Source organism: Colletotrichum lupini, chromosome 6 (assembly GCF_023278565.1).
Source record: "Colletotrichum lupini chromosome 6, complete sequence".
Classification (NCBI taxonomy): Eukaryota; Fungi; Ascomycota; class Sordariomycetes; order Glomerellales; family Glomerellaceae; genus Colletotrichum; species Colletotrichum lupini.
This window is the reverse complement of record NC_064679.1, coordinates 4,514,032-4,538,647: the sequence shown is the minus strand read 5'-3', so window position 1 is coordinate 4,538,647 and position 24,616 is coordinate 4,514,032. Positions and strand designations below refer to the sequence as shown.

Here is a 24,616-nt window from a genome sequence, read left to right as displayed (position 1 = left end):
ACCTTGTTGAAGTGGATTGCTGAGGGGATTTCGCAACTCCCATGTCCGTTCAGGCCTAAGCGATGAAAATGAAAATGCAAATGTGACCGGTCACCGCGGGACGTTTGTCGAGGCGGCGATTACGTGATCAATCAGAGGTCCATGCGTCCGTTCAACGGTTTTGGTCCCACCTGCTGCACAGTCTCGAACGGTAAACCCACCACAGCTGCGCGTCTCCGGGATGAGCTTGCTCCATCGACTGGCACGCATCACAGTCCAGACGACCTTCACTTACAGACCTAGTCATTTCTTGCCCTCGTGCTCACTTGATTTACCAATCGCACATACTCAACTTGCTTCTCAGTCTCGTGCTGCTGCTCTCACAATGCCCGCCGTCACCCGCAGCCTGAGGTCATCGACGCACCTGGACAAGGCCGCCTCGCCAGCGGATAAGAAGCCATCGCCAACGAAACCCAAGCCCACCACCAAGACAGAAAAGAAGACCAACAAGCAAACTCCACAATCTCCGCCTCCGCCCAAGGTCGCTGCAGGTGAAAAAAGAAAAGCAGCAGCATCAATCGAGAAGGAAGAGGAGACCAAAGCCGAGGCTATCGACCACGAGGACGAGCCGAAGCCGAAGCCCGCCAAGAAAGCCAAGGTAAGCTGAGTGAAATTACACACCGGCTATCACTAGGAGCTGCTCCGTTTTCTATTCTTGGTCTCATTTACGGATACTTATGCATGAAAAGAAGCCGGCGGCAGGGAAGAAGGAAGCGCCGCCAAAGAAGACAAAGGACGAACTCAAGGCCCTCCGCGATGCGCCCGTCCCGGACGTCAACGCCGAGGCGGAGCCACGGGATCCGCCGGGCTCGCGGTACTGGCTCATGAAATCTGAGCCGGATGTTCGCATCGAGGATGGGTATGAGATCAAGTTCTCCATTGACGATTTGGCGGCCAAGAAGACGCCCGAGGGCTGGGAGGGTACGTTCATCGCTCTGGACTTTTCTGTGTAAGTGTGGAGCAAGTGATTGACAAAAAGCGCAGGTATTCGGAACTACGTCGCGCGGAACAACCTGCGGGGGATGCGGAAGGGCGACAAGGCGTTCTTCTACCACTCGAATTGTAAAGAGCCTGGTGTTGTTGGTATCATGAGTATAGCCAAGGAGCACTCGCCCGACTGTGTGTTCTCCCCCCTTCCAGCTCATACACATGAGACTGTTCGGTTGACATAGCTATCAGGGAACGCATGCATCAATGACAACCCGTACTACGACGACAGTGCCCCGCACGACGGGAGCAAATGGAGCCTCGTCCACGTCAAGATCGAGCACAAGTTTCCACGCATCGTGCCGCTGAGCCTGCTCAAGGAGTCGCGTGGTAACGACCCATTGCAGAACATGGAGCTGCTGAAGCAGTCTCGTCTCAGCGTCAACAAGGTCACGCGTGAGGAGTGGGATGAAGTCATCCGCATGGCCAAGGAGCTCGATGAGGACAAGGAATGGGATAAGACTGTTGAGGAGTCGAAGAAGTTTCCCAATTACACAGCAGCGTAGCGGGAGCGGGAGCAGGAAGCAGGATTGTCTTTATTTGACCTTGTTTGATTAGGCTGACTGACTCTGCAAGTGGTATCAAGAAACCGGGATACTGGATACATCCCGCCGGGGGCCGCTTCTAATTCCCAATGTGTTGCGCCGAAAACACTATTCAATACCCATACTTCTTTCTTCCACCTTTTTGTTTTGTACCAACATCCATATACAGTCAACAAACATATACCCACAGCGCAATGGCAGGGCTATGACTGCAGCTGATCTCTCGTGTGCTCCAGAACCGTCCTGATACCCTCGTCGAGACCCTTGAAGAGGAGCACCAGCTCGATCCACACCAGCGACTTGCTCTCCAGCGCAGCCTTGTCGGACGTCTCGTCCAGTCCCTTGCCCAGGCGCGACAGAACCTCGCGAAGGCCGAGAGGGAACTCGGGCGTGTCGTGGCTGACGCCGACGAGGGGCAGGCGGATGTAGCAATTCCACGTCGCCGGGTGAGCGGCGTCCTGCTCCCTCATGACGTCGACGACGTGCTGGAGAATCTTGGATGCGGACGAGACCTTTGCGAAGGAGGCAAACATGTCAAAGAAGCGCTCGGCCACCTCGGGGTTGTAGAACGGCTGTTTTCTCGAAATGTCGAAGATAGCCATCGGTATGGCACCGTCCAGGGCCGGGTTGTGCTTGAGCGCCTTGCTCTCCTCCTCGTCAATGGCCTTCTTCTTCTCCTTGCCGGGCACGGGGAGGCTCAGAACGTCCTCGTCCTCGTCTTCCTCGTCGTCCTCGTCAATGAGCTTGATCTCGTCGTCGTCGTCCATCTTCTCGCCCGCCAGCGGATTCTCTTGCTCCGCCTTCTTCTTGCTGCCGCCCTTCTTGGCCTGCATCTTGGCCAGCCACTCCATCTCGCACCGCGCGTACTCGATCCACAGCGTGCCCTCGCTCGTGCAGAAGCGGCACCCGCGCATGAAGTATCCTCGCGCGCCGCCCATGTCCCCGTTGGACGCCGAGCGCCGGCCGGCAAAGATCCACAGGTCAGCGTCGGTGGGCATCATGCGGAGGGCGCTGGCCATGGTCCGGCGCCAGCGCTTGGTGGCCTTGACGTCGGCGGTGTATTTGAGGTACTCGAGCCACAGGTCCTTTCTACCGGGGTGTCTGCTGACGGCGCGGTCGAAGATGGCGAGGACGCGGGATTGAGTGGTGTGCTGGGACGTGACGTGGCCAATCTTCATCCGCTTGCAGCGTTTCTGGCGGAGGGACTCGAGGGATTGTTCCCATTTTGCATAGGCGGTGAAGTCGTCGGGGTTGGAGCGGGGGGCGAGGATGCGGTGCTCGTAGTCGCTGCGCTTCTGCACGATTGTACGGATCTCATCCTGCAAAGATTTGTTAGGGTACACTGTGGTGTAGATGTTTGGCCGTGACTTGTGGTCAAGGATGGGGGAGGGGTTCTAGGTTGGATGGTGGCGTGCGTACCTTTGTGAAGATTTCCTTTTCCTCCCATTCGCGCAATTGGGGAACAGAGCGCTCCAAGTAGAAACGGGCCTTTTCAGCGACAGACATGATTGCGGCTGTGTGGTATCGAGCACGGAATTCGAGTCGCCTGGCTGAGATGTGCTGCACAGATACTCTGCCTGACGCTGCAGATCAAGAAGAGGGAAAAAAACCAGCCTAGAAAAAAAGTTGACAAGGCTGAGAAAGTAGACCAAAACTTTAAAGCGGGGCATCTGGCAAGGTGTGGCTCCCCTGGCCGAGAGTGGACTCTGAGTGGTCCGTGTAGCTGTGGCTGGACGGAGGAGTCCCATGAGACGGACGTCACGGACCTCAGCCTTGCGCCAAGCTCCCCCTGTCGAGCCCGGTCCCAATTGGGACTAACCCCCGACACCTTGAGGTACCTTGTCAAGTAGCTTTAAGCCCGAAGAGCTTGCCCTTGCGTGCATCAGCACCTTGCTGTCCCCGTACACCAAGGTAGCACAGGCCTCAGCGTCAGCATCGGTCCATCAGCGGCAAGCTCAAAGCTCCGTCGTCTCCCGGTCGCGTGTCCCACGGGTGCCGCTTCTGTCATCTTCCCTGTCGGCGCCAAACATTTTGGACTGATTACGTTCAACAACCTTACCAGAAAAGACTCCGTACCGTCACGGAAACCTTGCAACGTCTTTCTCCAAAGACTCCACGGTCAGGGGCCGCACTGTTGCAAAACTCCCACGACACCCAACCACGCGATTCCCTTCGATCCAATCGATTCCCCATCCGCGGGCCGCCGAGGCATGCTGGTTAATTAGTTGTGCAATTGCCAGGCACAATTCTTTCTTATTTCCGCCCTTCTCTCGGCTCTCCCCCTCCATTCATCCTTCTAAGTTCTTGCCCCCCCTCGTCAGCTCGTGTCATTGCATCCCCGGATCCCCCGGATGAGCTTCTTTTCTCTTTGTTTTTGTCGTTTGAGCTGAGAGAGAGAAACAGAGAGAGAAACCATCCCCCCGAGAGAGGTTCAGAGCAAGTAGAGGTTCGCAATGGTGTCAAGGTACAAAGACAAGGACGGCGGCGTCGCGCTGGTCTTCAATGGCCAATGGATCAGCTACCTGCATACTGTTACAGCTTACAGTAAGTCTTTTGCGCCCGGAGTTGTTGCCGCCGCTGGTCGCGATGCTGTCGCGGGGCACTTTTTGCCGTCGTACGACCGTCCGCGAAAGCTCCCAAAGCTGACTTTCCACGACAGCTGCCTTCATCAGCGCATTCATTGTAGGCGTTTCGCTGCATTACCACAAGATTGTCCAAAATGAGTGGTACGGCTACCCTGACGAGTGGTTTCCCTCCGTTTCCGCGACAATTGGCGACCGATACCCCGAGCGGTCCTTCTTCATGTTCTTCATCGCAATCACATCGGGCCCGCGATTCGCCCTCGTCGGACTGTGGTATCTCTTGACGCGGAGACCCGGACAGACTCTGCCAAAGTTCACCCTGGCGATGGGCATTCTGCGCACATGCATGTGCGGTGGCTTCACCTACGTAACCTCGACCGACGACCACGACTGGCACGACATCTTCATGATCTCCTACATTGTCGCATCCCTCCCGTGGACAATTGGATGCGTCATGCTGAGCCCGCCGAACCCCCAGGCCATCAAGTACCGCAAGCTGATTGCCAGCTCCTTCTTTGGTACCCTGGTGCCCTTGATCTACTTCTTCATCCAGCACAAGGTCCACCGCGTTGCGGGAGGTAAGGTTTTCGGCCTTGGAGGGTTTGCGCACGAGCGTTATAGCTAACCGCGCACAGCTTACACGATTTACGCCTTCTTCGAATGGGCTCTCATCCTCTTCGACGTTGCCTTTGACGCCGTGACGGCTCTCGACTTCAACACGTTCGAAGTGGTGATCAAGGATGTCAAGGGAGCAAGCAAGGGGTACGTCCAATGGCTCCCGAGATAGTCTTGTACATATTGTACACCAGGCACAAAAAATAGATCCAGTTGAAGAGCACAATCTAAATCTTGCTACAGTGAGAACCGGTCATCCGTTCCGTCCGCCGTGCTTGAGAAGCAGTAAGTTTTGCGGAAAATTGTGATCAAGGGTGTAGCAGCTGACTTGCTTCAAGGAAGGAAAAGGCGAGCGCAAACCTGTTGACTGGCCGATTCACCTGGACCGAGGCACTCGACACCGCCGCCGATGTCTACCACGGCTTCATCTTTTGGTCCATGTTGACCAGCTTGGGAGTTCTGGTGTGGTACTTCCCCCTTTGGCACATGGGCATCTCTGGCTACGAGGCCTTTGTTATGTCAACCATCTTGCCCGCAATCTTGGGCATTCGCAGTGTTCGCTCCCTCGTCGTCAACAATCAGCGCGCTATCCACCTCATCTCGCTGGTCGGACTGCTGGCGTACCAGGTTCTTGACCCTGCCTACCGTCTCTTCACCGTTGGCTTCGCCGTGGCCACGTCTTGCCTTGGCTGGACTGCTTCGTTCTGGTCCGAGAGAGCACATCAGAGCCGTCTCGAATCCAGAATCATGGCTTGGACTCTTGGCCTTGTCGCCTCATCCACGGCCAAGTTCATCTGGTGGACCAACAACCCGCTATGGCCTGTTATGCACGCCGCCAACGGAGGCTGGAACGCGACTGGCTTCGCCATTGCTGTTGTAGCTGCTCTGCGGTTCACTCGGAGAGCGCCCCTGACTAGTGGCGATATCCCGGAAGACTCCAAGAAGGGCGGTTCCTCGGTCCTCGCTGCTTTTGGCGTTGGCGGTCTGTTCTTCGGAATTCACTCCCTGCTCTCCGATACCAGCACCATGATCCTCTGGGTCTGGGATGGTTACCCGATCCGGGGCCCTACTGCCAACACCTATGGCTGGATGACTATTGTCGCAATGACTGCTGGTCTCTTGGTTGGCCTCTACCGCCCTTCTTTGATGAGCTCGTGGACGGCCTACGGCGTTGGCTGCGTTGGTGCGGCTGTCTTGACCTCATACCACCACTGGTTCGGTTACTATGGTGCTCTCACCACGGCCTTCTACCTCATGGGTCTGTCTGTGCCATTCCTTTCGACCGCCGCCAAGAGAAGCCCTGGCACGACATTTGGTCTCGGGTTCTTCATCTACAACTTTATGGTGCTGTTCCACGTCTGGGTCGTCGCCTACGCATTTGTTCCTGGTGGCCCCCTTGTTCGTGAGCACACTGATTGGGTCATGATGACCACATTTATCCTCATCGGCGCCGGTGTCTTCGACCTCACCTCCTCGCAGGCTCGCCGCCGCGATACCCGCCGCGCATCCCCGTCGCAGCACAAGAAGTACAGCACAATTGCAGCCGCCTTCATCAACATCGTTTTCCTGGCCGCAGCCTTCATGCGCTTCCCTACCAACGACTACAAGCCCTACCACCCTGAAGATCGCATTATGACGGCCGGTATCTGGACCATCCACTTCTCCCTCGACAACGACATGTGGTCTTCCGAGTACCGCATGCGCGACCTCATCAAGGAACTCGAGCTGGACGTGGTGGGTCTCCTCGAGTCCGACCTGCAGCGCATCATCATGGGCAACCGCGACACCACGCAGTTCCTTGCCGAGGACCTCGGAATGTACGTCGACTACGGCCCAGGCCCCAACAAGCACACCTGGGGCTCCGCGCTGCTCTCCAAGTTCCCGATTCTCAAGTCGACGCACCACCTGCTCCCCAGTCCCGTGGGCGAGCTCGCACCCGCCATCGCCGCCACGCTCGACGTCTACGGCCAAGAAGTCGACGTCTTCGTGTTCCACTCCGGACAGGAAGAGGATCCCGAAGACCGCCGTCTGCAGACCGAATACCTCTCCAAGCTCATGGGCGAATCAAAGAACCCCTCCGTCCTGCTGTCCTACCTCGTCACCAAGCCCCTGCAAGGCAATTACAACACCTACGTCAGCAGCACATCCGGCATGCACGACGTCGATCCGACCGACTGGGACCGCTGGTGCGAGTACATCCTCTACAAGGGCCTCAAGCGCACGGGCTACGCGCGCGTCAGCCGCAGCACCATCACCGACACGGAGCTGCAGGTGGCCAAGTTCGTCATCCCGCAGTCCAAGGACGAGGCGCTGCAGATCGAGGCGGTGGACGACAACACGCGGAATAAGCGCGTCACGGAGGAGGAGGTGCCGCAGGGCCGGCGGTTCCCGGCCATGTTCCGCGGCCAGGGCGTGCGGGACCACCGGTACCACGTCTTTAACGAGCCGAGGTACTACAATCATTGATTTATGGAAACGAAAACAAAGTTTATGGGGGACTGGGATTGGATGAAGGGTTGTAATGTTGAATGTTTTCTTATGTTGATGGCGGAGGTTGGGGGCGTATATACTTAATACAATGCGAGAGCGTGTTCGATGAGCATCTGGGTGTTTGCGTGTTTGGCTTGAGAGTTGCTGCCAGGGGACGTTTCTACTGTGTACACCCGCCACTGCCTTTCCATCATGCCATTCCTCCGCACCGCTGTTGTTGGCTGGACCATGATTCTTCTCGAGCTCGTCCACCAAGCCTACGTCTCGGTCAGCGCCGTTCACATTGTTTTCTTCCTATCTCAATACCGCTTCTTTCAACCTTTCTTGGGCCTTAATGCCGGCCTGTCTATCTTTCAGGCGTCGCTGTTGACGTATTCCTTCGAGACCACTCCGCTAAAGGTGAAGAGTAGTGACTTCGTACACACACACACACACACCACACACACACACACACACACACACACACCACACACACACACCACACACACACACCTTCTACCCAAGGTATCAATGTGTAAGATAACTTGGCACCACACCTTTGGATCTAGGGAACACACACGGCAATTATCATGAGCCTATCTAACTATTTACCCAAACCAAAACGCTTGCCTCATGAGATGCATCTTCTGTATTTTCGTTCGTTTCATATGAGGTCAACACGCCGTCGCGAATCTGCCTGCTCAAGGGCTCAATAGGTCCTGTCGCTCTTTAAGTATGACTAATTTGTCCGCTACGATAGGTCTCGGCCTCTAATACGGACCATTCTCAGTTAGTGCACACATTTGATGCTTCGGGAAGATGGGCCGGCTCAGATTAGTTTCGCACCGAGTCGATTATCTCCATTCGGTATCTAGAAAGTTGTGGGTGTTTGGATTCCCAGGGGTGCGGCCTCGACGGAAGTCCGCCGTGGTGATAGAAAAGGACCTTGGACTGCGGGTATCCATGATTCCTGTTGCCCGTTACACGAGTAAGCAGGTTGTTAGATAATCCTCCGTCTTGCCGCCGGTATGATCAGGAATCCCCTATTTCTCAAAGAGGTACGATGCCACTCAAGACCTCATAGCAAGGCTGTTGGTGATAGAGTATGTAGGTAGTTGAGATACTTGAGAAACACCCAAGTTGATGTATCAAGCGGGGATCTTCCGCATGAGCCAGAAACACTTCTACCTACTTCCACCTGTTCTCGGTATACTACATCTGGAATATCTTCCAAAAGGAGGCAGTCGGTGGAGAGAGACGTAGCTTTGGTATGGACTGTGTATTGAAATCAAACGCCGAACAGTAAAACAGCAAGCTTCCACATCGAGACCACGACCTAGATGCCGTCATCACCATGCTTCTTACGGATTGCGACAAGTACAAATATACCTCTCACCCTGTTGTGATGAATCCAGAGCCGTGGAAGTACCGGGTGCCTTATTTAAACGATTTGCATTGCTGCCCAAGTTGGGTGAGAAGCCTACGACTTATTGTATGTATGTGTGTGTCTATCTATGTATCTCCATGACTATTGTCTTGCCAGTCAATAACACTCCAAACCCCCACACCTCTTCAAAAACGAGCCCACAACGACTCAAATCCTCCAAGCCCTCAAGCCGTTGCCAAACGAGGAGATCGCGGACCTGGAGCGGAATTCCTCCCCCGCCATCCAAGTTTACCTTCTTCCCCCGTCTTCTCCGCAGGACCCGCAACGGTGACGGCCGCCGAAAGCCGAGCCCGATGCATTTCTCTCACCAATGATTCGTCCAGTGTCTCCAATTTCTCCAAATCCTCGGGAAAGAAGAAGCCCGTCGGGAAAGAGGATGTTCGGGAATGGTGTAAGACAAGGTTTCGAATGTCGGGAAAGAGTACTAGAGCTCGGCAAAGAGACGAGAAAAGACCAAGAGGCATCCTGAGCAATGAGGGTGACCCTTACTCACCGCGCATGGGAATGTGTAATCGCCTCGTCTCCGGTTGGCTCACATGCGCACTTGCGAAACCTTGCTGCCGGGGGAGCGCCGTGCCATCCACATGTATTGCATTCGTGTGGCTTTTGGCGGGCGTGGATTGGGGCGGGGGAAGCTTGCCGGGTGGGTAAATAGCAGATGCGAGATCTTGGGGTAGTATGGACCTACTGCGTAAGGAACCCATGGCAGGATGGCTATCTACGGGCTGAACGAGCCGAGAAGAGAAATGGGAACGCAAAGTCTGGGGTAAGCAGGTATTGCGGCGTCACCAACGAGATCCAAGTCCGTCTGTCCTCAACCTCCCTTTCTCTCTGTGCATCCCCGCGAGTAGCCGCAGCGTTCCAACTCCCGCTTTCGAAGGCCACCCGAAGCAGGGAGGTTGGGCGGGCGCAAGCGTGATAAGACGGACCTGCGCCCTTGCCCGCCTCTTTTCTTACGGGCACACCTAAGTAGGTACCGATATTGGTAGTAATCCATGCCAGGCACCTTAGGGCAGGTAAGACGTGTTGCGCATGGGGACTGTGTCACTTGTTACAGCTGATATTTTGGCGCTGGCACAGTGCCTCGTACTCGTCCCGCCTATTGTCATTTCTCCAATTTCGTGTCCATGGAGGCCCGCCCGGTCCTTGCGGCGTGGGGTAAAAGCGCACACCCGCCAGCGCCGTCATCCATTCCCGTCTTGGACCGTGGAAAGCCGATGGGTAGCAGGCCGGGAAAGGGTTAGGAGCCGTGTAAGACAGATAAGAAGAGAGGTGCACCCCTCCTTCTCGCCGGGAGACACGGATGAGACGTGAGGTGAAATTGCTGTGAAGAAAGAAAGCTGGAAAGACTTCATCGGGAAAAGGACCGAACTTGGTGTTTGGCATACTACTGTATCGAACTATATTCACGGCTTCGTGAGTGTTTCACTGCTGTGTGGAGGTTACTCAAAACGGCTAGAGACAAACGGCTGCTGCTTGACATCACCATACCGTTGAATTCAGAGGAAAGGAAACAGTGAACATGGATTCAAGTCATCTCTGGGCCTGGCTAGGCCTCGCCGCCGTGGGAGGCGTGCTCTATGTAAGTTCATCAATGTCACCATTTACGCCAAGAAGCGGCTCTACGAAGCCCCAGCTGCGTCGGCAAGAGAATGGATGGACCCGATCTGACAGTCAACGATATAGGTCGCCGGGATCGTCGTGTACCGCATCTTCTTCCATCCTCTGGCAAAGTATCCAGGACCGTTCATCGCAAAGGTCACGGATGGGTACCAGCTCTATCACGCCTGGAATGGCGATAGACATCTCGACTTCTACAAGCTTCACAAGCAATACGGTACGTCGCTTACCCATCTTCAGCAACCTCCCCATTCAGCCTTCATACCCTTTGAAAACCGGGGGAAGGTATTGCCAGAGTGAGCAGAAGAGGCTGGCAGGACGGAAAGAAGAGAGACAGGAGCCATGGAGACACCATCACTAACACCCTCAAAGGCAAAATCGTCCGCTTCGGGCCCAACTCAGTTTCCTTCAACTCCGCCACGGCTCTCAAGGAAATCTACGGCTTCCGCTCCAACGTCGGCAAGGCAGAGTTCTACAACGCCTTCGTCCACCCGGCGCCCAACACTCACAACGCCCGCGACAAGGACGTCCACGCCCGTAAGCGCCGCGTCCTCGCCCACGGCTTCTCCGACTCGGCCATGAAGGAGATGGAGCGCTACATCATCGGCAACGTGCGCTCCTTCACCGCCGAGATTGGTCGCGGCGCGTCCGCTGAGACAAAGGGGTGGTCGACGCCCAAGAATATGACGGACTGGTGTAATTACCTCGCTATGGATATCTTGGGAGACTTGTCGTTTGGAAAAGCGTTTCATATGCTCGAGGCGCCCGATAACCGGTTTGCGTTGGACTTGATCGCTGCGGCGACCAAGAGGCATCTTCTTGTGAGTAGACGTTGTCGACGGAGTGGTTCGAGAGGAACATGAACTGACGGACGACAGTGCGGTACCATGCCCATCGTCGACAAGCTCAAGCTCGACAAGCTCCTCTTCCCGACCATTGCGGCTGGACGCGCGCGGTATATGGCCTACAGCAAGGCGCAGCTGACGGAGCGGACGAAGCTTGGCGAAGATACCGATCGACGCGACTTCTTCTACTACCTCCTCAAGGCGCGTGACCCGGAGACTGGACTGGGCTTCTCGACGCCAGAGCTCTGGGGCGAGTCGAACCTGCTGTAAGTTCATACTACTCCTAGCCAATTTCGAGGCACAGAGATGTGAGCCAAGACTGACACACAAATCAGCATCATCGCCGGCGCCGACACCACGTCAACAGCCATGGCAGCGACCCTCTTCTACCTTTCCCGCAACCCTGCGGCGCTCCAGCGCGCAACAGCCGAGATTCGCAGCAAGTTCTCCGAAGTCGAGGAAATCCGTCAAGGCGCGACAATCAACACATGCACCTACCTTCGCGCTTGCATAGACGAAGCGATGCGCCTGTCCCCCTCCGTCGGTGGCCTGCTCCCGCGTGAGGTTCTCGCAGGCGGCATGACCATTGACGGCGCGCATATTCCCGCCGGAACCGTCGTTGGCACACCGCACTACACGATCCACCACAACGAGGACTACTTCCCCTCAGCGTACGACTACGTTCCCGAGCGATGGATTGTCGGCGCGGCAAACCCGTTGTTTGGGGGCAGAGAGACGACCGAGGCCGACACGGCGAGGGCGCAGAGCGCGTTTTGTCCGTTCTCGATTGGAGCCAGAGGATGTATTGGCAAGGGGCTCGCGTATGCTGAGATGTCGACCGCATTGGCGAGGACGTTGTTCTTGTACGACGTGCGCAAGGCGGTGGGCGTACTTGACCCGGCTGAGGGACGCGCAGATTTGGATGAGGGCCGGAGGCGGGTCTCGGAGATGCAGTTGTACGACACATTTACGAGTATGAAGGATGGACCGTTGTTGGAGTTCAGGGCGAGGGCGTGAGAGCGAGGCCGGAGAGGTCGACATTGTTGTTTCTACCGAGGATGGCTTGGTTGAAGCTGGGGTCAGACAACCCCCACTGCTTCACCTTCGAAGCTGCTAGTTTGTGAAGTTGTCGTCATCGAGCGTCGAGAGAATCTAGTAGCACGTGTCAGTTGATTCTCGTGCATGATGAGAACCAATAATGGCAGAGAATCCACCTCCTCGTTCCAAGGTATCGCGGTGGAGCCAAATGCTGGTGAGAGTTCCTCGCGAGAACTCGTCCGTCCGAACTTGCGCGCCATTCAGATCGTTCGAAAGCTCTCCCCGCTTGCCTGTTTCCCCAACTGCCACATTTAGTCTTTGTGGTCCGGCTCTTGATCGGCAGCGGGCATTTCCCTGTCAGGCACGTCGTCTCCGCTATTGTCTGTTTTCTTTCGTATCTTTTCAGACTTTGTTTCGTTCGGCTTCCGGGGATCACGGAGCCGGGGTACGGTGAAAGTTTTCTGCTCCACTCCCATGCAACATCAACCATCCAAACTAGTATCTTGTGATGGCGCAGAACCGGCCGATTTGGGGATGCTTGGGCCGTTGAGCGGTTCGATGAAGAGAGGGGTTCGGAGTGTGGGGAACACCAGCACTAAAGGCACCAGAGCTGGGGAGCCGGGATCCGTCGTTTTCCCCATCGGCATATTCGACAAGCGATGCGGGGGCGGGACGCAAGAATCTGTCCAGACTTCAGCTTGTCTCGAAGAAGGCGGGAGCCGATCTCACACCGTCCGGCACAAGCTTGCTGTTCCTGGCGACAATCATCGCCTGACTCTCTAGCGTCCACTCAATGGTAAATCTTGGACCCTTGGCTTCCATTCCCAAGAGTATGTCTGCCCCGGCTGTGCTCGTCTTCTCGGGCGAAAGCCGCCCCCGAGGTTCGTCGCTACCCTGGCAACTTGGTATCATGACCTGAGGGAGCACCCGAGAGATGCCCCGCTGCGGCCTGAGGGAGGCGGTCGAAGACTAGTCATGACAATGGCGACCGTTGATTCAAGGAACGTTGCACCCTCCCAAGGCTAAGCTACTGCCGCCAATGCTCGTGATGTCAGTGTCGCGTTCCTGGTCTGGCTGCAGGTCCCGCTCTCGGTCCGTGGGATGAGGTAGCAACGGCGAGTGCTCGATTGGAGCGGGAATGCTTCCGAGCTGCATGCTCTGTGAACTTTTGAGGTCGTATAAGATCCCAATGGTTCCCGCAAGATGATGCCATTGCGACCTTCTCTGTAGTGATAGCTCCCATCTCGGACGCGTCGGTTTCTCAGTCAAAACTGCCCGACATCATGAAGTTCTTCACCTCTCTTCTGGCCGTCGCCTGCTCCGTCGCGCCTCTTTGCGCCGCTCTTCCCCAGGCCAGACAAACCAGCTGGCCCAATGGCCCGCTTGTGGCGAACGGTCGCTGGGCGGTGGATGCCGCTGGCAACCACATCCAGTTCGCCGGCACCAACTGGCCCGGCCACGGCGAGGTCATGGTCCCAGAGGGTCTGCAGTTCCTCTCCGTCGAGGGTGTCGTGTCTAAGATCAAGAGCATCGGCATGAACGCCATCCGTCTGACCTACGCCATTGAGCTCGTCGATCAGATCTACGCCAACGATGGCAAGGACATTGACATCAAGACGGCTTTCATCAACGGCCTCGGTGAGACCAACGGCACCGCCGTCCTCGCTCAGGTTCTGGCCAACAACCCTTCCTTCACGGAGGCGACCACCCGTCTCGAGGTAAGTTATCAGCTCTGCCGCGACGTTTGACACCCGCTGACACATAACCCCAAAGGTGTACGATGCCATTGCTGCCGAATGCGCTAAGCAGGAAGTCTACATCCTCCTCGATAACCACATGTCCACCGGCAAGTGGTGCTGCTCTGGAAACGACGGCAACACTTGGTGGGGAGACCGCGAGTTCGATGCCGCCAAATGGGTGCGCGGCCTGACCTACATGGCCAACCATGTAAGTGAATCGAAAGAAGGCAGAATATTGTGGAACCCAAGCTGATAACCATCGCCAGGGAAAATCGTGGACTGCTCTCGTCGCCATGTCTCTCCGCAACGAGCTTCGCGAGGCCACGGATAACGCCGAGCTGGTCGCTGCTTCGTACAACTGGCAGGATTGGTACAAGTACATCCAGGAGGGCACCAACGCCATCAACGGCGCCAACCCTGGCCTTCTCATCTTCCTCTCTGGCCTCAACTACGACACTACCGTCGCACCCGTCTTCCGCGGTACTGCGCTGACACCCGGTAACGGCACGTTCCAGCTCTCTGACTTCGAGGGCTACGCCGACAAGCTCGTTCTCGAGATCCACAACTACGAGGGCTCCATCGGCAGCTGCGCGAGCTTGAGCAACAACCTGTACACCAAGGGCTTCCAGGCCATGAATTCATCGGACCCTGTGACGGTCAATGTCTTCCCCGTGGCGCTGACCGAGTTTGGCTTCAACATGAACGACAACACATACCTCAACACGTACTCGACGTGCCTGGCATCCTACTTGCCCCAGATCCAGGGCAGCTTCTTCATCTGGGTTCTGGTGGGTAGCTACTACATCCGCCAGGGAACGCAGAACTTTGAGGAGTCGTGGGGTCTGTTGAACGCGGACTGGTCTGAGTGGAGAAACCCCAACTATGTTGAGCAGCAGCTGAAGCCCATGGTTGCTGGTGTTATTGGATAGATGGATTCCACGGAGTAGCTATGACCGATTTGGAGTAATGAAACAATGATCTCGATTCTTGATTTGCTTTTGAATATGTGACTCGTATGGAGAAGATTGTGGCGTCGACGAGTTAGAATAACGCTGTCCTTGCGAAAGCGAGGTAAAATGCTTGGCTCTCAATTCCTAGGATTGGTAGAATCGATTTTCGGTGGGACATAAAGGTGAAATTCAAAGGCCGGGAAGATCTTGTTGATGATGAAAGCCAATGAAAGAACTCCGAGTCATCTTGACTCGACCAAATAGATGAATTCGAATGCTTCTTGAGGAAGTCAAGAAGTGATGTTGAATGTTCGTGGTGTAAGTGCACCTGCCTGGACCAGAGGAGGCAAGGACAGTGCTTGCGCTTTGTCCACTGCTTACGCACAGTACGTATTTCCCATTGGCTTACCACGGCGCGCTAGGGGCACGCGCCGGCAAGGCTGAGAAAGGCTGCCAATGATTTCTTTCTCGACGCCCAATCTACGAGCTCTGGAGATTACAAGAGCTTAATTCTTTGTCCACCGTCGAATCCCTGGCTAATCTCAGCTCTTAACACGTACGAAATGACATAGCCGCTGTCATCACGCCATTTGCATTGCGAAACCGCCCGATCAACAACCAGAATGGTAGTCTGCAAGTTCTACGAGCAGGGGAACTGCAGGTACGGACGTACGTCACTCGCTGTGCACCCATCATTATCCCGAGGGGTCTCGATCGCAAACTCGGATCGAAGAGGCTAATACGTGATATCGCAGAGAATTGCCGATTCGAGCACCCACGGTCGCAAAATAACAACCGTTTTGCAGCCTTTGGCCAAAACACAGGAGGAGGATTCAATCGAGGCGGCAACAACAATGATGGTTCGCCCAAACAATCGCGGCTCCTAGGAGTTTTAAACGAAGCATTCTACTCACATGCGACCAGGGCTTCCATATGCGCTATCAAAGGAGACCATTGAGAAAGACTTGACGTCGGAAGCGCCACAATGGATCTTGTCCGCTTATGGCCCCGGCAGGGACGCTCCGGAACAGCTCTTCGGAGGCAACTTACGCGAGCAGAGTTTTGAGGAAATGAGACTCGTTCACATGATGGCGGAAGCTTCTGGAAATCCCCAGCAAGCGGTAAGTCACCTTATTCAGGTCTACAGGTCTATCAGCTGACGGAATCCAAAGCTCAATCAAGCACAAGAGCTATACCAGCAAGCCCAACAACAAATGAAGACGGCGGTGGGCAACCTTGACGGAGCTATTCAATTCATCATTTCTGCCGAGCAAACGCACCCCAACAGGATAGACATTTGCAAGCAAGGCACATCGCCAGGCGGGACTACAGGGGAGTTTGCGGTTGGAAGACGGGGCGGCGCTTCTTCACAGCAGAACCCTTTTTCGTCAAATTCGAACACAGCGACGTCAAACCCATTCTCCTCTAACAACACGAACACGACTTCTGCCTTTGGCGGCGGCGGTGGAACTTCAACAGGGAGCGCCTTTGGCCAGACTGCGACCCTGGGGCAACGTGCGAATCCCTTTGGCGCGCCAGCTTTTGGTCAAACATCGCAGCCATCGCAACCGACTTCAGCATTCGGTCAACCATCACAACCTACGTCGGCGTTCGGTGCCACGAGTAGCTCCGCCCCAGCCTTTGGGCAAACATCGCAACCTACATCCGCTTTTGGACAACCCAGCGCGCTGGGAGGTGGCACATCGGCTTTTGGCCAGGCCTCAGCCCTCGGTCAGAAGCCCAATCCCTTCGGCGCGCCTGCGTTTGGGCAGCCGGCACAACCAGCAGCGGCATCAGGGGGCAGTGCCTTCGGCCAACCATCTCAACTTGGCGGAGGCGGCAGCGCTTTTGGCCAAGCAAGTGCTCTTGGGCAGAAGCCGAACCCCTTTGGAGGCGCGACGAGCGGTGCCAGCCCGTTTGCCAGCGCCGGCAGCAACAATACATCCAGTCCATTTGGTCAGGCTTCGCAGAGCACGGCCAGGCCCAGCCCCTTTGGACAGCCCGCGCAGAATACGACACAGAATGCCAACCCTTTCGGGGCTCCCGCCCAGACGAACCCAAGTCCGTTTGGTCAGCCAGTACAGCCTGCGACAACAAGTGCATTCGGACAACCGGCCCAGACTGCATCTTCCAGTCCCTTCGGTCAGCCTTCTCAAGCGCAGCCGGCGGCGACCAACCCCTTTGGAGCGAAAACCGATGCGCAGCCCAGCACCTTCGGTCAACCGGCGGCGACTGCTCAGCCTACGCAGCCTGCCAGCGGATTCGGACAACCAGCTCAGCTTGGCCAGAAGACGAACCCCTTTGGACAGAACAATGCGTCCCCGTTTGGCCAGCCGTCCGGTGGCCTCGGAGCAGGCGGATCGGCGCCAAACCCATTTGGAGGGCAGACCGCTGCACCAGCTCCGCCCGCCGCGCAACAAGCGGCGGCGCCTGGGAGCGGGCCGTACCCGCCGGGGAGCTCGAGGCAGCATCCACCAGTGTCGAGCTACAGCTCCAAGGACATGAACGGGCGGTTATCCAATTGGAAGGGCAAGCCCGTCACCTACCAGGGCAATCTGCCTGGCATTCGAGCCTTCAACGGCGCGTGGACGAGGATATGGTTCCCGGATGGTCCGCCAAATTATTACAAGGACACTGAGCTACCCGACGAGTTATATGATGACAAGTCGAAGCAGCAGTGGCAATCGTTTACGCAGACTGGCAAGTTTGAGGGTCTCATGCCCGAGTTGCCTCCTAAGAGAGAGTTCTGTCTTTGGGATTTGTAAAGGGGGTGGGCGGGAACAGAAGCGACGATGCAAGGGCCAAAAGTGGTCTATCTGTACTTGTGTAAAGGGGGCTGGCATTACACGGCGTTGATTTCAAAAAGGATCAGTTGGTGGCCGTGGGTTGGGGTATCTGGCTGAGCATGTGATATTATGGTGCTCATACTGCGCTCTAGTTGGGCACAAGTTCCCAAACATTGAGTATCTTCCTCAACATCCTGACACTCGCAATCCTTCGTGCCCACCGCCCTTGACTTCACATGCAATATGGCCAAGATCACAGTAGGTACTTCAACTGGGCTTCATGCATATCCATACGACACATCACAGTAGAGGAACTCAAAATGGGGGGTCATCAGTTGATTCGGGTGGTATCTAGACCGCCTCACTCGTCCCGCCGCCTTTGCATAGCTGCGTTGAGGTGTAAAACCTTTCGGCCAGCCCTCGTCGCTGGCTTAGCGAACGCAGCATTCCCAAGTCCGAAGCCCATACCGTTTCGTCCCTCCTACAACAACAACTCGTCTTTACAACATTTTTGTTTCGGGGCTTGGATACCAATCGCTTATGCGGCAATGGTGACCTCGACCTCGACACCGGCCTCGATGTTGATGATGATCTGCTTGACGATCTCGGTGGGGGCGTTGAGGCTGTTCGATCATTAGCATTCTCGCTCCAATCGTTTCACGCCAACAGCGGAAAACTCACTCAATGAGACGCTTGTGGATGCGCATCTCGAAGCAATCCCAGGTCTTGGAACCCTCACCGCAAGGGGTCTTGCGGGTGGTGACCTTGAGGGTCTTGGTGGGCAGGCGGACGGGGCCGGAGACGCGGAGGTCCTTTGACTTGGCGCGCTCAATGAGCTCGGCGCTGACCTTCTCGAGGGACTGGACCTTGCGGGAGGAGAGGGTGATGCGGATCTTGTGCGTCTTGGGCGCCTCGCCGAAGTCCTTGTCCTTGTTGTAAGACATTTTGAAGTGTTGTTGAACGAAGAGGTTCGGTTGGGTGTTTGGTAAGGGTAGGGACAGGTTGAATTTCCTTCACGACTCGAACGGCTTGGTTGCGGCAAAGTGATGAAGGCTGATGATCTTTTGGGCTATCGGAGAGCTTGCAGTCGGAGGGAATTGCGATCGCGAACTTTTTTTCGTGGGGTTTGGGAAGTAGGGCTTTACCGAGTGTTGTGGCTAAGCCTAGGTAGGCCTAGCGCAGAAACTGGGACGGCGAAAAAAGATACGTATCTTTTGAGCTGACCATTTGCGGCGGCAACAAGCAAACAGGCACAAGAGAAAGAACGAACCCCACCATGAAGGTACCCACTTCCGCATTCGCAGCTCCGCCGAAAGCTCACTGCATGGCCCGGCTGGGGAGAGGCACCGACGTCAATGAATGAATCATCCGGCGAGATCTGAGAGAACGACATCTCACGGCCAGCCGCCTCACTTCACCTCATCGCCACCTCCAAGCGCGTCACCAAAACTCACCCGATGCGCATTTACGACCCGACGTTGAGCTCTTTCTAAGAGCATTCTGCTATTCCTGCATCCCGCGAGAGAATTCCTCACATCCCTGAGAGCATCTTACCCCGCCACTTCCAGCGCACATCTCACATTAGATCTCACTCACCATCTCACGAAACCCCAGAGCTCCAGCAATCATGGCAACCTCCCTCCCGCCCCTGGCCCCCTTCCCCACGCCATCGTGGCGCGCAAAACTCACTTCTCAAGATTGGGAAGCCCTCCTCGAAGCCTGGACGGCCCTCACGCAAGCCTACCTCGCCCTCTCAGATAAAGACCTCTCCCGCGCCGCCGTGAAAGAAGACGCCTCCATCCCAGCCTTCCTCTCCTCCTTTACAACACAAGTCGCCGAAGCAGGACCCTCACCCATCCTAGGACGCTCCTCCACGACATCAAAGGCCCTACTCAGGTCGTCATTCACACTCACATCCCGCCTCCTCACAAACCCAACAACACCACCCCCAACACCCCTAACCACAGCCCCCTTCCTCTGCGCCTTTTCAAAACTCTACCGCAAAAACGCGCCCACCACCCTCTCAAAAGCCTTCCACCTCCACGCCAGCGCCCTCGAGCACCCCCTAGCAGGCCTCAAAAAGTCACTCGCGCAATCCATGGAAGCAGGTCTCAAAGCAGACCTCAAATCCCTCGAGGCCCGCCTCGCGAACCTGAACCATCTACTCCACGCCTCCCCACACGCCGCATCCTTCTTCCTCGCCGGCTCAGACTTCTTCGACGGCCTGGTCACGGCCTTCAAGATTACGAACCCGCCGCTGCGCAAGGTCCTCGTCGCGACGATGTACCTCTGCCTGGTAGGCCTGACGGATGGCGAGCAGCCTCGCTTCGGGATGCTGGCTGACGTGTTATTCTCCCTAAAATCCACTGCCGAGACGCATAGGGTTGGCCCGTTGAACGTGAACGATTCCCTCGTGGCTGAGCTCGTCACCGTCACGCCGGTGCTGAAGCAGCTGTCCAAGAGGGCCGAGGAGAAGGGCGCGGCGTCGACGGCGTTGAAGTCACGGATTTCAGCGCTGGAGGGATTCAAGAAGCCTGGTGGCGGAATGATGCGGCCAAAGAGGCTCGTGAAGAGGAAGGTCGACAAGGGCAAGGGCAAAGATGTCGCGGAAGAGGGACAGGTTCAGGCGGAGTTGCACATGCACCGGCAGAGTCAGATATCACTCATTCAAGATCTGTTTCCGGATCTGGGGTCAGGGTTCATCTCGAAGCTGTTTGATGAATACGGTGATAATACGGAGATTGTTACGGCTCATTTACTAGAGGATTCATTGCCTCCGCACCTTGCGGCGATGGACCGCTCTGCTCCGTTGTATGTTGCCTCTGTTTCTTTATTTGACTATGGTAAGGCTGACGATATCACAGATCCCCCACGTTTGAAAGAAGGAAAAGCCAGCTTGAACCTAGACCAACGCCGCCGCAGTTACCTGAACGCCACAATGTGTTTGACGACGATGAACTCGACAGACTGGAGCTGGACGTTTCCAAGCTCCACTTTGGAAAGAAGGGACCCGAAAAGACTGCCGACGACGTGCTCAAGGACAGATCGACTGCACCAAACAGGGCAGCCATCTTATCAGCACTCGCCGCATTCGACTCCGATGACGACGAACGTGACGACACCTACGACGCAGACGATGTTGGAGGCACGGTCGACAACGCCAATGAAGAGGCCGACGGCCAGAAGGATGCTAGCGAAGAAACACTGTACAAAGCCTTCCAAGCCGACCCCAGTGTATTTGACAGGCAGGCTACGACAAGGAGGGGCCAGGCGAGAGGAAAGTTGAGAGAAGAGACTGGCATGACGGATGAGGCCATTGAGGGTTGGGCACTGATGCTGGTGAGGAATCCGGGTCAAAAGCGACGTCTCGAGGCCAAGTACAGCGGCGCCGCTGCATTCACCGGTACTCAGACCGAGATTCTGTCAACGGCATGGCGAGCTAGTCCGGCTGGCTCTGGCGCAGAGGACTCTGAAAATGGTGGTGGCAGCTACTCACGGGGCGGCGGAGGCGGCCGTGGACGAGGAGGTCGCGGCCGTGGTGGAAGAGGAGGCGGAGGCCGTGGAGGCGGTAATGTGGCCGGTCCTACTGGCGAAAAGGAGACCGAGGCTGCGCGGAGGAGAAAGGAAGCCAGCAAGAGCTCTCGGGCAAACCACAATCGCCGCGATCAAAGAGCAAAGAAGATGGCGAGAGGCGGATTCCCTGGCTGATACCGGAGATATCAATCGGCCTCGAAAGAGCATAATCAATGCAACCTTTGCCTCTTGGTACTATGACTTGAACTTCGTGCCAATGGAACTGCGGCTGCTCGCTTGCTGGAGCCGCGTTCTGTCGTCCCCGTGAAGTCGTCTCCGTAGAGATCCTCTGCGCTCAGGGTCAGGGCGTACGGGCTTTTGATATCTACGATACCTGGGGTACCTGGTTGTGGCGTGAGGGAGGATGGGTGAGCGCCGGAAGGTGACATGATACTGGTAAATGAGGAACCGAGTTCCTCGAAGCCAGAGGTCCGGGCCCAGAGTGCGTGGTCCTTCGGTGTCGCCAGCTCTGATGTTCCACCAATCGACGTCAAGTCTCCGTGATCGCCTTCGTTGTGCCCGATCATGGACCGAAGTGACTCGCGGGAACTCCGTCGGCTGTCGAGGTAGGTTCGTAGGTCGTAGCACTGTCGACAAGAGGGGTAGACTGGATAACATTCTGATTCATCCCGATACTGCGGGAGCTGAGGTCGAGCTTGCTCGCCACATCTCTCCTGAATATCATCAAATAGATCGCCGATGGGAGTGAAATACGTTACGCGAGGACCGCTACCCCAATATCTATTGCGACCCCAAAGCTGGCCGACCAAGGAGTTACTCTCAGCGTCAATAATGGCAGCGCCGCTGTCGCCCTCCACGCCTATGCCTCCGCGAATCCACCCTTCTTCGTCGTCGTAAGGGCACGGCTCTTCGATGAACCACTCGCGCGTGGCCTTGCCAGTACCATTCATCTCGGCGCTGACGTACGCTGGAATGTCACAGACCTCGCCCCTTTGCTGGCCAGATGTTCGACCCGTCGACACTACAGTGGCACTCGGCACAACGGCGCTTGTTGTCTTGATTGGTGTTTCTTTGAGAAGAGGCATGGTCTCCGAGGGGAATCGGCGAAGAATATTGGCTTGACTGGTCTTGGAAGCGACGAGAACCCAATCAGTCGCGATAAGAGGGGGCTCCTTATCGCATTCTTCCCAGTAGGGGTGATGTGAAATGCGAGTCGTCTTCAGGTCGAGTCCCGATGTGGCGGCGAGGCTACCTAGAGCAAAGTCTGTCTCAGGCAGCGTATCGTGCTTTTCTTCTACACAACGGGCTCGGTCGTTGGGGGATGGGTGTTGAACGCTGACCGACTTCGAGTTCTGGTATGCCTCCACGAAGGGGTGGAAGTTGGCAAGCCAGTAGCTGCCGCCACCGATGAGCAGACAGGGCCCTAACGTCGACGTGCTTTCCTCGAACTCTGCACCGCCTTCGATACCAATGCTGTCGCCCATGCACGGGTCTTTGAAGTAGTATGGGTTCTTGGCCATGCAGATATCATCAGGCATCTCCTTGCTCAGCCCTCTGGCCCAGACACTTCGTTCAACATAGCCCTTGAGGAAGAGTAACTTGACGCCGTCTCGATGCGCTTCGGGTAGAAGGTCTCTGACGTGTACTGCAATAATGATCTTACGAGCTCGCGAGGGCAATTCGCCTTCAATTGTGATGCGGATTTGCCGCGCGCCCGGTGTCTTACCGCGAGGGGCGTCGATGCTGTGCTTGGGGCCGCACCATTTTGGGATGAACTCGGAGAGAAATGGTAGAACTGCATGCTCCCACACTAAAGGGAAACTCGCGTTATTGAGCAACTGTGTCAAGAGAGGCCGGGACAAATCGCTTGGGCTGTCGGCTGCGAGAGAAGTTTGGCCTGCCGATGTCAGAATACCAGCCTCGTGAGTTGGAGTTGGGATCAGTCACCTTTGTGTGCTCTTTCTCTTCTATACCTCCTCTCAACAACATCCCTCAACTTTCCTCGACACTTCTTTTTGGATACCGTGACGGACAGTATCTGCTTTAAAGCTCGTTCCTCCAAGCTATCTTTCTGGAATAGTCCTGGGAAACTGCTGGTATCGTGAGACGAGGATGGCATAGCCATGGTTTGGGCGAGAGGCGTCGGCTTCGAAAGTGGCTCCTTCGATTTCCCTTCGAAATTGCCCTCGGTATCTGGATGAGCACATCTTAAATGACTCTCAAGGATCTGTTTGGTCTGGAACGAGCTCTCGGTACATCCAGGGGCCGGGCAGACGACGAGATGCTCCAGCTTGACGTGCCAGGTGAGACCGTCCTTTGAAGAAAAGCTGGGTTGTTCGCAGCCTCCCCAGTTGCATGTGTGAGTGTGGACCGCCTTGAAATGGAAGGCCAAGTCTTGTTCTTGGTCAAAAGTCTCGTCGCATTGGTGGCCCAAGCAAATAAAGCGGCTTTGAGCTCTGGCGGTAGAGGCGGTAGAATCAGTAGACCTATCAGCGGCACCTTGAGTTGTGGAATGCTTTGTCGAGGCAGTGCTTGTAGTCGGCCATTCATACGGGAAGTCAATCTGTGTGGGTGATACACCGGAGCCAGCAGATGAAGGCTGGGAGACAATGGAAGAGGAAGAATATGTGACGCTGGACACTGTGCTCAATGCTGGGGGAGGGGGCGCCTGCGCAGTAGGCTGGAAGATGTTGAACGCAAATGAATCGTCCATAGGCAGAGCTTTCCCGAGCCTCTGACCTAACTGACCGATTCCATGGCTTTGGGACCAGGCGTTATCGCCGTAAATGGAGGGCCCATGGTAGACGTCCGCGAAGGAAGAGTCCTCGGCAGGCGTCCAGTAGGGCGGAATCGAGGCAAACTTGTCAGCATCTGATGGGGCGACGCCTGCAGCGAACAAAGCTCCTTGGTTGGTACGCGACTGTCGTCGAACCCTCTTCGGCGGTGGCAGGTTGAATGTTTCTCGAGGAAGAGGCATGGTGAGAGATGACTTGGTGGTGTCGTCTACGGTTGACTTACACCGGCCGCCGAGCCAGCGGATACTGCGAATGAACCACGAAGGATGGACTCAACGAAAGTCGATTCGTGGACATTTGATGTTGGAGATGGTTATAAGGCAGAAAGAGAGTATTCAGAGAGCAATGAGATGACGGCAGGTGAGAGAGAGGCAAGCGGCCTCCAAGAAGCGGCGGCGGCAGGCGGGTGCGGCACAGCTCTTAGTCTGGTTGCCTGATTTGATTGCCGCCTTTTGCCAGTCTATTGGCACTGTATGTTGTGTGCAGTTCTTGCCCACGATACAGTGTTCTTGATATCAAACACTATGTGGATCACATCACCCCTCCTTCTCCCTCTCACTCTCATTGAAGATGGCGAACCACCTCATTCACCATCAATGAACATTGTTAATGTGTAAGATTCATC

General features: G+C 55.9%; 11 protein-coding genes across 11 annotated transcripts; 7 read left to right on the top strand and 4 right to left on the bottom strand.

Annotated features, from left to right (window-relative positions):
* Window positions 1–364: 364 nt before the first annotated feature.
* CLUP02_12825 (uncharacterized protein) lies at window positions 365–1,532 on the top strand (the record flags this gene model as incomplete). The annotated part of the gene is made up of 4 exons (XM_049291785.1): window positions 365–637; window positions 732–960; window positions 1,024–1,158; window positions 1,219–1,532. The coding sequence occupies 4 exons, from the start codon at window positions 365–367 to the stop codon at window positions 1,530–1,532; spliced, it is 951 nt and encodes a 316-aa protein (XP_049148931.1).
* Window positions 1,533–1,774: 242 nt separating this feature from the next.
* Window positions 1,775–3,077, bottom strand: CLUP02_12824 (U3 small nucleolar RNA-associated protein 6; the record flags this gene model as incomplete). The annotated part of the gene is made up of 2 exons (XM_049291784.1): window positions 1,775–2,890; window positions 2,991–3,077. 2 exons carry the CDS (start codon window positions 3,075–3,077, stop codon window positions 1,775–1,777), a joined length of 1,203 nt encoding a protein of 400 aa, XP_049148930.1.
* Window positions 3,078–3,317: 240 nt separating this feature from the next.
* Window positions 3,318–3,796, top strand: CLUP02_12823 (uncharacterized protein; the record flags this gene model as incomplete). Its single annotated transcript, XM_049291783.1, has 2 exons — window positions 3,318–3,362; window positions 3,458–3,796. The coding sequence occupies 2 exons, from the start codon at window positions 3,318–3,320 to the stop codon at window positions 3,794–3,796; spliced, it is 384 nt and encodes a 127-aa protein (XP_049148929.1).
* Window positions 3,797–4,024: 228 nt separating this feature from the next.
* On the top strand, window positions 4,025–7,234 carry CLUP02_12822 (Frag1/DRAM/Sfk1 family protein; the record flags this gene model as incomplete). Its single annotated transcript, XM_049291782.1, has 5 exons — window positions 4,025–4,115; window positions 4,231–4,731; window positions 4,789–4,915; window positions 5,012–5,053; window positions 5,107–7,234. 5 exons carry the CDS (start codon window positions 4,025–4,027, stop codon window positions 7,232–7,234), a joined length of 2,889 nt encoding a protein of 962 aa, XP_049148928.1.
* Window positions 7,235–7,450: 216 nt separating this feature from the next.
* On the top strand, window positions 7,451–9,603 carry CLUP02_12821 (uncharacterized protein; the record flags this gene model as incomplete). Its single annotated transcript, XM_049291781.1, has 8 exons — window positions 7,451–7,667; window positions 7,876–7,953; window positions 8,139–8,225; window positions 8,322–8,340; window positions 8,414–8,505; window positions 8,566–8,669; window positions 8,781–9,327; window positions 9,362–9,603. The coding sequence occupies 8 exons, from the start codon at window positions 7,451–7,453 to the stop codon at window positions 9,601–9,603; spliced, it is 1,386 nt and encodes a 461-aa protein (XP_049148927.1).
* A 208-nt stretch (window positions 9,604–9,811) lies between these two features.
* CLUP02_12820 (cytochrome P450) lies at window positions 9,812–12,166 on the top strand (the record flags this gene model as incomplete). Its single annotated transcript, XM_049291780.1, has 6 exons — window positions 9,812–9,923; window positions 10,190–10,266; window positions 10,371–10,521; window positions 10,677–11,125; window positions 11,183–11,415; window positions 11,485–12,166. The coding sequence occupies 6 exons, from the start codon at window positions 9,812–9,814 to the stop codon at window positions 12,164–12,166; spliced, it is 1,704 nt and encodes a 567-aa protein (XP_049148926.1).
* Window positions 12,167–12,880: 714 nt separating this feature from the next.
* Window positions 12,881–13,342, bottom strand: CLUP02_12819 (uncharacterized protein; the record flags this gene model as incomplete). The annotated part of the gene is made up of 2 exons (XM_049291779.1): window positions 12,881–13,136; window positions 13,200–13,342. 2 exons carry the CDS (start codon window positions 13,340–13,342, stop codon window positions 12,881–12,883), a joined length of 399 nt encoding a protein of 132 aa, XP_049148925.1.
* Window positions 13,343–13,470: 128 nt separating this feature from the next.
* Window positions 13,471–17,641, top strand: CLUP02_12818 (uncharacterized protein; the record flags this gene model as incomplete). Its single annotated transcript, XM_049291778.1, has 6 exons — window positions 13,471–13,905; window positions 13,961–14,134; window positions 14,193–14,841; window positions 15,449–15,736; window positions 15,801–15,997; window positions 16,049–17,641. 6 exons carry the CDS (start codon window positions 13,471–13,473, stop codon window positions 17,639–17,641), a joined length of 3,336 nt encoding a protein of 1,111 aa, XP_049148924.1.
* A 559-nt stretch (window positions 17,642–18,200) lies between these two features.
* On the bottom strand, window positions 18,201–18,606 carry CLUP02_12817 (40S ribosomal protein S20; the record flags this gene model as incomplete). The annotated part of the gene is made up of 2 exons (XM_049291777.1): window positions 18,201–18,285; window positions 18,344–18,606. 2 exons carry the CDS (start codon window positions 18,604–18,606, stop codon window positions 18,201–18,203), a joined length of 348 nt encoding a protein of 115 aa, XP_049148923.1.
* Window positions 18,607–19,289: 683 nt separating this feature from the next.
* On the top strand, window positions 19,290–21,370 carry CLUP02_12816 (CUE domain-containing protein; the record flags this gene model as incomplete). Its single annotated transcript, XM_049291776.1, has 2 exons — window positions 19,290–20,473; window positions 20,527–21,370. 2 exons carry the CDS (start codon window positions 19,290–19,292, stop codon window positions 21,368–21,370), a joined length of 2,028 nt encoding a protein of 675 aa, XP_049148922.1.
* A 35-nt stretch (window positions 21,371–21,405) lies between these two features.
* On the bottom strand, window positions 21,406–24,173 carry CLUP02_12815 (uncharacterized protein; the record flags this gene model as incomplete). Its single annotated transcript, XM_049291775.1, has 2 exons — window positions 21,406–23,093; window positions 23,144–24,173. 2 exons carry the CDS (start codon window positions 24,171–24,173, stop codon window positions 21,406–21,408), a joined length of 2,718 nt encoding a protein of 905 aa, XP_049148921.1.
* Window positions 24,174–24,616: the final 443 nt, after the last annotated feature.